This window comes from Cotesia typhae, unplaced genomic scaffold (genome assembly GCF_013202065.1).
Source record: "Cotesia typhae breed Kobodo isofemale line unplaced genomic scaffold, CoteBio_Ctyphae contig_5, whole genome shotgun sequence".
NCBI classification, from domain to species: Eukaryota; Metazoa; Arthropoda; class Insecta; order Hymenoptera; family Braconidae; genus Cotesia; species Cotesia typhae.
In genome coordinates, this window is record NW_027423757.1 from 6,240,625 (window position 1) to 6,254,563 (window position 13,939).

Genomic DNA, 13,939 nt, shown 5'->3' on the forward strand with positions numbered 1-13,939 from the left:
AAATAATACGGCTCTTTTATGATTTATTACAAAGATTTATAAATGTTATAAATTTGATAAACTGTAAATATGACTAAACTCCCAGATTTTTTCATCAGTTTTGTTTTAAATAACTTTGAACTATGAATTATCAAAAATTAAATGATGCCAAATTTTGTTCATTTAACTTTCTAATAATTTGCGAACTATACTTCAAAAGTTCCGGATCGATGCAAAGTTCGTGTATTTATAATTTGATATGACTTTTTATTAATGACAAATAAATTTGTCTCTGAGGGTAATAAATCTGTTTACAGAATAAGAAAATTTCTCTTAAATCTAAAAGTGTGCATGAAAATGAACAAAGTCTTTTTAATAATTCAAAAGTCGGCGTACATTAATTAGCAGGGTTTTTTAATTTTTTACGAGGTAAGTTTTTGACATTTTAATAAATAAATAGTCGTAATCCATATTATTTGAGTAATTTAAACAAAACATCTTATGCATATAACATATATTGAATTAATTTGTATAGATAAAAAATTTTACTCAATTTACCGATTTTTCCATAAATGGAAAATAATCTGAAATAGAGTTAGGCAATTTGTTAATATAGAGCGTCGATATGTTTTATTATTTTTCCACGATTCATAATGAAAATAAAATTAATTTCGCTGAAATATATTGATTGTAAAAGTATACAGTTCTAAGTTAGATAAGCAATCTAAAAAGTATGGAAAAAAAAATCGTAACAGTAAATACAAAAAATACAACAATGTAATATTTAAAATTTATATAATTTCCATAAAATAAATAACAAGTTGGTAATTGGGGTAGACATTAAACTCTGCTAATTTCAAGGCTTTTTTTTTTTGTTTCGTCACTAATTAGTGCGCAAAGTAATTATCATCCAGGGTTATAACTATTGATTTTTTAATTTTACAATATTTTATGACAGACATTACATTAATTATAAAGAAAAAAAAATAGTCCATAATTTTTTTTTATCTTTCTAATTAGTATTGGTATTAAAAATCGACGAGAAAATTTAATTTAATTTTTTTTTTTTTTAAGATAAATTTAATAAATTTTTATCGATAGTATCTTTGTAATTTTTGTGAGGGTGAAAAAATATCTGACCGTGCTGCAGATAAGTGGTTTTGGACAAAAGCCAAGTATCACTTGTTTTTTTCTTTTTTTTTTTTTTCCTCAAGAAGAGTTATCAGAGACAAAAGATTTGTCGAAAGTACCTTTCGATATACTAACGCACTTGTCTTTGGTATTCATCTTGATCATAGCTTAAAATCTTTTCTAAATGTCTCCTGTATTCTTTTATTATGCTTTTTTTTCGTTTTCTTTACTCCGGTATCGCAATCTAGTACCGTTATGGTTTCAATGATTGGATCACACAGTCAAGTACGGTTTGGCGTGACAGTATTTTGTAGAGGTTGACGGATAGATTTAATTTGCGAGAAAAAAAATGTATGTCATTTCAATTGAGTAAATTTGTAATTGATCATGTTGCGGAAATTGGTTAACTTTTGGAAAAGTGTCAAACAACAGCTGAACTCTTTCATTAACTCGATATTTCCATTCTAAATTTAATGAATATTCACGTTATGCAATATGTGGTGGAAAAATATTTCAAAATGTTACTAAATAATATGAAAAACCCATCAGTCATCAATAAACTGCTCAAAAAACATTATCAAAATAATTTCGTATTACCAAATTGTTATAATGTACTTTTTATTCTCGTTTTTAAATTTATTAAAAACTCTGTTTATCTTCAATTATTATCTTTTAGCAATTATACAATTAATTAATTATTGTACTTTATCAGATAGACTCAAAAGTATTTGGATAAATAACAATAACTAGACCAATTATTATTTGATCTGATTATCTCTATAAGATACTTAAGAGGGTGTATAGAAAAATTACAAATTTTTTTTTTTAAATGATCTAGAAATTTTTTGAGGAAAATCCGAATGAATACTGTCAAAGTTTTAGCTCCAAAAAAAAATATTTTTAATTTCTGGAATTTTATATTTTGCCTTACAAGAAATTTCTTAAATAGTGTCATACATAATTTTTTAGGAAATTAAATGCTCAACAGAAAAATTCTCGAATGACTTTTTAATCAATTTACATTTTCCAAATTTATTCGGTGTTAAAGTTAGACATGTGAATAATAGATGATGAATGCAATAGACGAATAATTGTAAGCTTGGTAGTCAAAAAAAAAAAAAAAAAAAAGATAGAATGTAGCACTGAATAGTCTATTGGTTGAATAGGTGATGTCAAGTCGAATTGTTTCTAGTTAAATAGAAGATTTAAGTTATTCAATGCAACTCATTCCCTAAATTTCCGCGATTCCGACGATCGGAGTTGTCGGTAATTTAAATATATGTAATGGATGGAATTACTTACTTAGATTAAATCTTACTGATTGAGGCAGTTAATACCCTACGACTGCTCCGACACTAGAATTATTATTAAATTAGTACAGCACTCAGATGAACAGAAATCAATCATTTTTAGATCTTTTTGAGAAATAAATTATTCTTAAAAAAATCATATTACATCTAAATAGCAAAGTTTAAAAACTCAGCGGGAAAATATCCTAATTATATTTCTTGAGAAGAAATTAAAAAAAGCTTGAATAGCTCAGTAGTAGGCAAATAAGTTTTTTTAGTTTACAGTCTTTTTATTTGTTTGACTAAAACTCCTATTTCATTGTATAATTAATATAGTTCTTATTGAGATTTTGTTCCAGAAAAATAATCAGCAATATTAAAATAATGCAACCATATTTTACATTATTTAAATAATAAGTAATGCGTTTCATTATAAATCTAAATAACTTTTAATAAAATTGATAAAAAATGAAGTGTTTACAGAGATGAAAAGCACTATTTAAATAATCGTTAACCCATTAATAATTCTTGAATAATTATCTTGAATAAAAAAAGTATAGAAAGTGCATAATTTCAACCTCAATGCTTATTGGTTCTACCAAACAATCATGTTACACTCCAATTAACATCACTCAAATACTGAATGATTTGTAATCACAATCAGTATCTATCGCAAAACATCATATGCATTCACACCATCATTTTCACACATTAATAATTTACCCGGTAACTCCATATTCAGCTTTATATAATCACTTATTATAATCATGACTAATCAATATTAGACCGATTTGTGTGTCACATATAATTTATGAATAACATGTTCAGTTCAATATTTAATTATCGAATAGATTACAAACTAATTCAATAATATTATTATAATAATTATTATTATTTTTGTGAAATTATACATTGTCATTGTTATCAAAGTATAACAATTATATTAAATTAGAGATTGTTGAGAATAGAAGTGGGAGATGGAACATAAATTGTAGCAACAAAGTGAAAGGACTTGCAGTACCGTGAGTCTATTGTTGAATAAAGTTTGTGCAAATTTATTTTCAACACTTTAATTGCCTTAATAAATTAAAATTTAATAATTTATAATCATTAAAAAATTGATTAAAATTTTTCTAAACTTTTATTTAATAAAAATAAATATTGAGATCAAATTTTCTGACGGAAATAGTAGATTGAATTTAGTTTAGGTATTTTATTTTAAAGCGCGACAAATGGAATAATTTCACATGTGAGGTCCATGGACGTATGAAGAAGGTTTAGTGCGTAATACCATTTGATTCAATTGGAATTCCTGTGTGCGATGAATTCTGGTATTGGGTGTGACGGGCGTTTATGCGCGAGCTAGCTAGATCTCTCGTTGTGATTCTCTTATTCTCTCACGGGTTCGTACCTCCACTCAACTGTTCGATTTCGTGACACATCGCGTGTGCTGTGACCGAAAGCGAGTTCCACCAGGTTATGTTCACAAATCGGCTATTGATCATCATCAACCATTGTTTTGTTCGTTCACACGTTAATTTAATTAAATTTATAATTCACTCTATTATTTATTCATCAGAATTTAAATCATTAAGCACTCTCAATACTTACATGCTTTTATTCAATCCAATTTGAAAGTAATTATATCCTTGATTATATAAAAAAAAAAAAAAATATCGGCAGAACAAACATTTTCATCTTTTTTCATTCATAAAATGGTGCTTAATTTATTAATATTACTTTATGAGTATACGAAAATATTTATATTGCACTTAATGAAGGTAATTTTGACCCACTTTTCCTTACGTATATAGTTGTTTGTATTATCAATTTGAGTACTTGTTTGATGCAAACTGTTTGCTCTAATTACTTGTAAAAGGTTAAAAGTAAAGAAGTATAAAGAATAGGAAGAATTTTTCAATTGACACTGATTTTAAGTTAAAAAACTATAATTTTTTGTAAAAAATTTGCTAGAAAAATTTGTAGATCCTTTACATTTCTTTGTAGATTATTTTTGCACATAGAAAAAAAAATTAACTTGAAATAAGAAAAAAATTTTGAAAAACTTCATCATTTTGATTTGAGCAAAAAAATTGGTAATTATTTACAAGTGGGATCAATCCATGCTAGGCCATGTTAAATTTTTTTTTCTTCCATTAAATTGAATATTTTTTTTTAATTGTTCGTTTTTTTATATACTTTTCAAAAAAAAAAAAAAGTAAATCAAAAACATCAAAAAAAGATCGCTATCTAGACTGCTACTCGTAGCTCTACGGATTGAACCTGTCACGATACTCTCGTTACAATACAGTAGATGGCACCGAGCACAAAAATTTTTTTTCCAGTATACTAAAGAATAAGCTTTAAAAACCGATTATATTCATTAGTTGTATTTTATCTAAAGAAAATTTTGACTACTTAAACTATCATTTTGAATAGAAATTAGTCTTTTTATTTATATTCATAAATGCAGGATCAAGTTTTGCAGTAATCGTTAGTAGTGCAGTGTTCTTTATGTAGGTTGCATAATATTGTTTTTCGGTTGTTATCACAGACAAGTAGCTAAAGACTGTTATCATTTCGATGAATTAATAAGTGGACTTTGATTTAGCTTAAACATTTCATATCTATAAATCGACTTTCAAATTTTATTATTTTATAAGAATGTGTACAGAGAAAACCGTATAAATATACGACAGTGTTTTGGTAAACAATAAGTTTTGCATATTATTATTTGGGAGAGTAATTAGTCATTCTTTATTATCCTATTTAAAATTCTTCAAAAGTTTGAGAAAGTAATCAACTATTTAACTCAGGTGTTTTTTTTTTTTTTTTTTTTTTTTTTTTTTTTATTACAATTTTACGATACAATAAATAAAAATGTCGTACAATATTTCAATTTTACCTGAATGTGTGGAACCATTTTTGGGGCCTAGTTTGGCTCAAGTATGTCCTGGGTCACAGTTTCTTCTATTCATGACTCTCTTGGATACATTTATTCGCAGCAACTCCGAAGTATCTCAATTGTGCAATCGAGTGTTTCCTACTAATCCAGCTGATTATTATTATGACTTTATAGTGATTGGAGGTAAGTTATACATATAATAACGGGATTTAAAAAGTTTCCTACCTAAATTAAGTGATGAATCTGCTAATCTAATTAATATCAATTACAATTACTTTATTCATTCTGCATAATTAATCAGTATGCCTTTTGTACTGATTGTAAAGTTTAATTATGACTTTTGTGGTTAACTTTAAATGAAACTCTACTCATTATGCCATCCAACTTGAGAGCTCTAGTCAGATATAAAAACAATGCAAGTAATTACATAACACTGCAGATTATCATTGCTTCTAAAGTAATAATGTAATTGATTTAATTTAATTTCACGTTTATTTGTTTCATCTGTGATTTCAATTGGGTTCAATAGCTCTGAATATCTCATCTCTTTGATATCTCTACTTGATCATTGATTAATCAATTCTCAAATGTCATAGAATCACTGTGATACAAACTTTTGTATTATATCAGGTTTATTCCATGTCAAATTGACGATAGTTAGAATCGATCTCTTTTAATTTAGATAAAAATCGATCAAAACCTCTTTTATCATAAAATAAAGATTTGCAGTTATATTATTGTTTAATTAAGGTATTTATAAACATGCAAAACTGATTTATTATAGTTTTTAATAAATTTTAATTGTTTCTATAAATTTATAGGTCAATTAACATTTTATATAAACGAATAATTATGCAGTAGTTAATTGAACATAAAACCAATATTAAATAAGCTTCTTATGACAGTAAAAAAAATTAGTTTTATATTGAAACTTGACTAATGAGTATGGATCTGATTCAGCTTTCATGAGTTCTCTGTCGGAGATTTTTCACATTACTTCTGATCACAAAAATATACATAATTGTATTTATTTCCAGCAATGTATTAAATGTAAATGTAATTATTAACCCTCAGTTGAGTTCTTAAAATTTTTACTTTACAAAATGAAAGCAGTAAATAAGTGAAATGTTTCATAATTTTTAATTAAAAGTTCGTTACTTTTTTTAGTATAGTGATCTAGATAAAAACAAAACGAGCACAGGTTTGCGCTTTTGTGAGAATATTTAATTAATGTTGTGAAGAAAATTGAAATAATACCTTTATAATAAATTTACGAATTGAGTAGAATTTCAATAATTAACATTTAACTACTTTAAAATCCTTTATGATTATTTACTTTATTCATATATTTACTTCAAAGTTATGTTGTAGAACAATAAAAAATAACTTCATTTATCGCTAATTCGAAAATTAAAATAAAGATTTACTAATTTTATTATTTGTAATTATGCCGAATATAATTAAACAGTATTTCTGTCTGTAAACTTCAGAAACACGATGGTTTTTTTTTGTCTCTCTTTGAATGTATGTAATTTTCATTGGTAGGATAAAGAAGCAACGAAACTTGAGAATGTTGATCTTCATTTCATTGAAAGTTGTTCGTCGACAATTTCATTTGAACCTTCGCGTCTTTAAGTCACAAGTTAAGAGTTTCAGAATTTCTATACGCTCAAGGAAAGCCATAGTGCACACTACTATGTTGTACCACAAAGTATGCGTTAACTCGCTTGAATCATTAATGTCGCGCAACGAGCAAGTCAAAAGAGAATTCTTGTTCGTCAACGTCATCTTCCACAATCAATTCTTTGTTCTATTTAATTTTGAAATTTTCTAATTAATCAATTTCTTGTTCTGCATACTAACTTTAATATATTGCATGCTTTAAGCGCGAGCGTAAGTCTGCTCTACTCTCGCCTAAAAATGAAAAAACTGAGTTCCGTCAGCGTTGTATTTAAATAAATAATAATATAGTGATTAAAGTCGGTCGGCTTTCATACCACAATAAAAGAAAACATCAATGGTCATTTTTCTAAACAATAGACAGCTGGTCCAACCCACAATTTCGATAAATAATTAATTTTTCAGAAAAAATCCTGTAAAATTCATATAACACTCTTTTTGTAATCACCATAACTTTCGAAAAACAAAACTAATTCTTTTAAATTTTATTTCAATATGTTCTTAAATTAATTTTGACAAACTGATTAAAAAATCACAACCTCATTATTATTCGTTTGATTATAAAATAATAATAAATATGTATTTTCGAAGCTGAAAAATTTACATCTTATAATCGTAAATTACAATCATAAGTTATTCTATTAATTCTACTAATGTATCATAAATTTCTCTGAGTAAATAGATAAGCATAAATATTTTATTTAATAGTAAATTCATAAAGGAAATGCATAATGAATAATTTAAGTACTAATTGGGTAGTAAAATATTTATCAAGAATAGATTTTCGACGAAATCGAATTATTTCGGTGCAAACAATTCAATTGAATTTTCAATGTTTGACTACGCTGACAATGATTGGACGGCTGGAGGAATCTACTAATGATGGTTCATTATCTAGACATCCCTCCAATTTCGACACTAGATAATTAGCCCAGTAGACCACTCGTCTGATTAGTGAGTACGGTGTTCTGCTTTCCACACGACAATAATACGTTTCCTTCTTCGTCGTTGATCCAGAATGAAATTCTCTCGCTCGAGCGATACACGAGAAAGCTATTTGTCATAATCACTACTGATTCACTCAATAACTCAAATAAAATGCTTTTCATTTACTTTATATTTAAAACAACTCGTTGCAATTTAATTTCAAGCTCTCATATTTTTTAAACATCCAAGGACGAATCTCAAATTATGTAATTATAAGTTTTGAACTTCGACTGGCAAATTATTAGTTATGTTTTCTGTGACTTTATATTAGATTTATTTTAGAGTCGATAAAAGTTGTATATCCAATATATTAAGATACAATTGATGTAGATGCAAAATATTTCTTCAAATATGTCTTTAAAATCAAATCCCTAAATAATTTACTTCACACAATGTATCCCTTTATTATATCTTTGAAAATACATGACGGATTTTCTATTCATAAATGGAATATAATGAATAACATATCCTTTTGTTTGTAACTAACAACTCTTCATTCATTTCCATCAAAAACTTCAAACATTGAAAATAGTTTTCTCTTATTTTCATAAAACTTTTTTTTAACAGTTTTCTATTTATTTTGTGTTATTCTATTTTTTTTTGTGAATAGGAGGATCCGCTGGTGCGGTTGTCGCTTCGCGGCTGAGTGACGTACCGGAGTGGAAAGTTTTACTTTTGGAAGCTGGACCGGATGAACCACCTGGTGCCGATATTCCGAGTATGGTTGCTATGTTTCTAGGTAAGTTCAAATAAATAAGCTCTATGTATGACTATTAAATTCTAATTTCAAAAAAATTAATCGTTTTACTACCAATAGTATTTTTTCTCATTAACATTAAGAAAAATCGATAACGTTAAAAGTAATTTCATTATTCTTCAAAGTAATCGGAGAATCCGAAATTACGAAAGCCTACAAAAATTTACTTTAAAACGGATGTGTCTTAAAACGACTTGGCGAAAACTTAACGTTAAAAAAAAAAAAAAATGTTAATGTTTCAATTCAAAACAAATTTTAAAAAAAATAACAAATAAAAAATAAATTTACATCTTAAAATTTGTTGTATATTGTTTGCTCTTATACAAAATTAGAATACGAAAAAATAAAAATCACTGAAGAAATATTAATAGACTTAAAATTATATCAACAAGGATTGTACATATTTAAAAAAAAAAGAAATAAAAAAATTATAGGAACCGAACTCGACTGGCAATTCAAAACAACAAATGAAGAAAATGCTTGTCTATCAACAAATGGATCTTGTGGATGGCCACGTGGCAAAAATCTCGGTGGTTCTTCCGTCCACAATGGAATGATGTATATTCGTGGTCACGCTAAAGATTATGATGACTGGGAATCTATGGGGAATGAAGATTGGGGTTGGCGTGACGTTAGTAATTTTGTGAATTTAATAAAATAGCCATTATTCTTTTAAAATTTTTTTATTGGCTAGTTTTACAGTTTTTACTTATAATTCACATTTTAAATAATAGGTGCTTCCTCACTTCATGGCAATGGAGGACAATGGAGATATTGATATACTTGATGATAAATATCACGGTACAGGAGGACCCTTGAGAGTAGAAAAATTTCCATGGCGACCTTCTATATCTGATGACATCATTCTTGCAGCAGAAGAACGAGGATTTGGTTTAAGTAGTGATCTGAACGGTGACACGATAATTGGATTCACAATAGCGCAATCTACAAGTAAAAATGGCGTTCGTGTAAGCAGTGCCAGTGCATTTTTACGACCCATTAGAAATCGTCGTAATCTCCACATCGCGTTAAATGCAACAGTCACTAAAATACTTATTGAAGGCCGTAAAGCTATTGGCGTTCAATACATTCAAGTAGGTAAGATTCATTTTATAATTCTCTTCAGAGTTAAAGGGTAGAATAACTGTTTTTCTGAATGATAACAAATTTTAAAAATAATTATATATTTTGCGGAAGATATAAATTTCTAAAAAAGCAAGACTTCAAAGAAAATAATCTTATTTGAAATATTCAATAGTTTGTTTTTTATATAGCCTTATTAGACGGAGATAGAGCACGTTCAATATGGCTTTTATGTTTTGCGGTAAAGATGTGTTTTTTAAGGGTTTAATAAAATTTAATGAGGTTGAGTTTAAGGTGAGGTTAAATTTATGAATATTCAATTTTATAAGTAACAAAATAAAAAAAATGATTTTTATTCTCTATGGTAATCAATTTAGACAGACACTTAAAGGCTCTTATAGTTTACGACCACGTTAAAACTTGCACTTGATAATGTAAACTTAACGTACACTTAATAATATAAATTACGTTGTAATGGAGGTGTTTAATCTCAAATTATGACATATTTACTAATTTTAACGTATAAAATAAATAATAACCCAAAATTTAACTATAACAATGCTCTTATATATTTGTATGCTCTTTAACTCTATGTACTTTACTTAATAATCTTTATGATATTTATTGAGTTTTTTAATAATAAAATTAAGGACAATGAATTACGTATGGCAAGGTCAATGCGGGAAATAATTGTTTCGGCCGGAGCTATTGGATCAGCGCATTTATTGCTGTTGTCTGGAATAGGCCCAAAAAAGCATCTGCAAGAAATGGGAGTACCCGTGGTTCAAGATTTGCCTGGTGTTGGTGAAAACTTGCAGAATCATGTGTCTTATACACTTACGTACACAATCAATCAACCTAATGAGTATGATTTGAATTGGGCCGCGGCTTTAGAATACGTAAGTCGTCAGAGAGGACCCATGTCATCAACTGGTATGTCCCAGATCACAGGTGTTATGTCCTCGAGTTATAGTACACCAGATCATCCGGATTTACAATTTTACTTTGGAGGGTATCAAGCAACCTGTGCAACTACCGGCCAAATTGGAATGCTTATAGATAATACCCTACGTAGTATTAGTATATCGCCTACTAATCTTCATCCACGAAGCAGAGGTTGGTATTATACGACAACAGTTGCTTATTTAATACAATACTAATGAATAAACTTTTATATTGCTGTGAGATATAAAGTGCACTTTAGATTAAATTAATCTATCTATATAATTAAACGTCTTTTTATCATAGTTAGTTTTTTTTTTTTTTTTTTAATTAAGCAAAATTATATGATTAATTTAATAAATATTATTAAACATAAAAAAAAGACGATGTAATATAAACTTTTTTTTAATATATAATTTTAGGATTCATTCATTTGGCAGACAATAATCCACTAAGTAAACCTATCATTCAAGCAAACTATTTTCAAGATCCTGAAGACGTTGCGGTTTTAATAGAAGGCATTCAGTTGGCTACATACCTTATGAATTCAAGTAAACTTGCAAAACTTAACCTCACCTTAATGAATCCCTCTGTTCAAGTATGCTCACAGTTTATGTATTTAAGCAACGAGTACTGGAGTTGTGTTGTTAAACAAGATACTGGACCGGAAAATCATCAAGCCGGTTCCTGTAAAATGGGACCATTAAGTGATTCGATGTCTGTCGTTAGTTCTAAACTAAAAGTTCATGGAATCGCTGGCCTTCGAATTGCTGATACTTCTATTATGCCCAAAGTATGATTTATGCATATTTTTATTTATCAGTATATTATAATAAAAATTGAATCAAATTTTTTATTGTTATTATTAATATCATTTATTTAAACGATATAGGTTTATATTTTACTAATCCCGTGAAAAAATTTTCTGATATGACCACAGAAGGCAGAAAGTGGCAACTTCATTCAGCGCAGCGGCCCGAAAGTTGACGCATTCTGCCCGTATAACAAAAAATAATTAAAATACATGATTCCAATTAAAACGATGTATTTGTAAAAAAAAACGATTAACGAAATATCGTATATTAAAAATTGACTTTTCAATATTAACGGTCCATCAGTAAAAATGCATTAAAAGATCATTAATTATTTTCAGGTAACGTCTGGAAATACGGGCGCTCCAGCAATGATGATAGGGGAAAGAGCGGCAACATTTATCAAACAAGAGTGGTTGAGATTAAGAGGACCCTGGGGTCCGATGTCTATTTTTTAATAAGTATTTTGACATAAATTTAATCAAATTTCAAGTTCATTTATTATAAATCTTTTTGATCAACTGTTAATAAAAAATTATATTTATTGTAATGATATTATTATATTTAAAATAATTAAAATTCAATTATTTTTAAGAATAAAAATACTTAAACATAAAAAGCTTATAAAGAATAAAAATACTCCAAAAGTTAAATCTTTTAAAGTGTTATATACTTTTTATTTTTCTTTGTGTAGAAACAATGACACATTGTTTGGCTTTTAAATATTATTATATGAGAATTGATCTAGTACAACGATCTAAAAAATGGAATAAGAAATAAAAAATAAAAATATCTCAACTCTAAAGCAAAATATTAAAGTTACTGAAACTACAGACTAGTGAAATAATCATTGATCAACTTAAAGTTTATTTTAAAAATGTTTTCGAGTTTTACAGCAAAAAATGGTTGAGTGTTGAATGTAAAAGTGTTAACTAATTAAAAGTAAATTAATCTTATTTATCTTAATTGCATTTAAAGTTAAAAACACGTGCAGCCGCAACTTGATTAAAGTCTATTTTTATTGATGTTAACAAAATTTTCGAGAAATTTTCAGTTCAGTGCATTCATCCTTTTCTAGTTTAATCTATATATGATTAATGTAAAAAGTGCAATCATTACGGCACTGAAAAAGCTAAAGAAAGTATTTTTATAAACATTTTTGCATAAACGGAAGCTTTTACAAACTCACCATCGTAAAAAATATTACAAATACAATATTAAAAAAAAAAAAAACTGAAAAAACCTTAAAATAACTCTGCATTTTATCTGCATCAATTTCAAATTAAACCTGGCTCTCAAAAGACAGAATCGTGACTATTATTTTTTATAAATATTAATTGAATCATATTGACACTAATCGAAAGCGTGACGTAGAACCAATAAATAATTTATTATAATTTTTTGACCATAATCATTAAAAATGATAACTAAGTCGGAGATAATATTGTTAATTTATGCTGCATACGAATGGATTGATATTGGCTAAAAATAATAGAATGTTTAAATAATATATAACATATGTAAATAAAAAAATATAAAAAGAACAGTTTTCATTTTACTTGTGCACGAAAGGATAAAAAATTTTAGTGAAATGGTATGTTATTCAATTAAATAAAATTGTTTAAAAATTCAATTACTTTACACAGCATAAGTTAACAATGTTTTGATTTTTTAATTGAAAAATAAATTATTAAGACACAAATTATAACAATAGACCGATAGAAAATTTAATAAAATATATGTTGATTTTTAAATTCCTTTTTTAAAATAATAATTTATTTATTTGAGATGAAACTTAAAAATTTGCAATTTCTGCTGACTTTAGTGCCAAAATTTTGATAACTTATTAAACGACCATAAAACATAAAACAGGCTGATGTTCCTAGCATTTTCAACTCTTCAACAACTTGTCAAAATCAGTTTTTGGGTGGCCCTTCTCTCACAGAAGTATGTCCATCAGCTACCGCGACATACGTATTTTTTTTGTATATTGTAAACAATATAATTGACATAAGCCCGACGATTGGTGATTCCTGTGGTCGTGTTACCGCTGACAGAAAGCCACGAAACGTTTATGATTTTATTGTAATTGGAGGTGAGATATGTTGCTATATTATTAATAAAAAAAATAATTTATACTGATGCAGTGAAATTGCTCTTGATTGATAGTAATTAAATTATGGTATTTTATATCGAAGTAAATTTGATTGCTTGTTGTAAATTAAATTATATTTTAAAATGATGAAACTTAAAAGAGTTTATGATAACTAGAATTTTACCATACTTAAAATGAGATTTAAAAACTAATTTAGATCAAAGTAAAACAATTTTCGATTTATTTACTCAAAATAAATTTATGCTCAAATATATTTAT

At 27.1% G+C, this 13,939-nt stretch overlaps 2 protein-coding genes across 4 annotated transcripts in view; one reads left to right on the plus strand and one right to left on the minus strand.

The window, feature by feature from the left end:
- The window catches only part of LOC141531026 (cell adhesion molecule CEACAM5), a 252,517-nt gene that overhangs the window by 140,265 nt on the left and 98,313 nt on the right, over positions 1–13,939 (minus strand). The window lies entirely within an intron of this gene.
- LOC141530938 (glucose dehydrogenase [FAD, quinone]-like) lies at positions 3,598–12,206 on the plus strand. 3 transcript variants are annotated; one of them, XR_012479832.1, is made up of 8 exons: positions 3,598–5,487; positions 8,582–8,710; positions 9,163–9,359; positions 9,463–9,822; positions 10,462–10,927; positions 11,176–11,304; positions 11,378–11,546; positions 11,907–12,206. XR_012479832.1 is itself a non-coding variant. In XM_074248334.1 (8 exons), exons 2-8 carry the CDS (start codon positions 5,280–5,282, stop codon positions 12,021–12,023), a joined length of 1,848 nt encoding a protein of 615 aa, XP_074104435.1. In that variant the 5' UTR covers positions 3,599–3,920; positions 4,920–5,279; the 3' UTR covers positions 12,024–12,206. The 3 variants fall into 3 exon arrangements, 2 of the variants coding, with proteins under 2 accessions (XP_074104435.1, XP_074104436.1); XM_074248334.1 differs by having other exon boundaries at positions 3,599–3,920; positions 4,920–5,487; positions 11,176–11,546; XM_074248335.1 differs by having other exon boundaries at positions 3,599–3,875; positions 4,954–5,487; positions 11,176–11,546.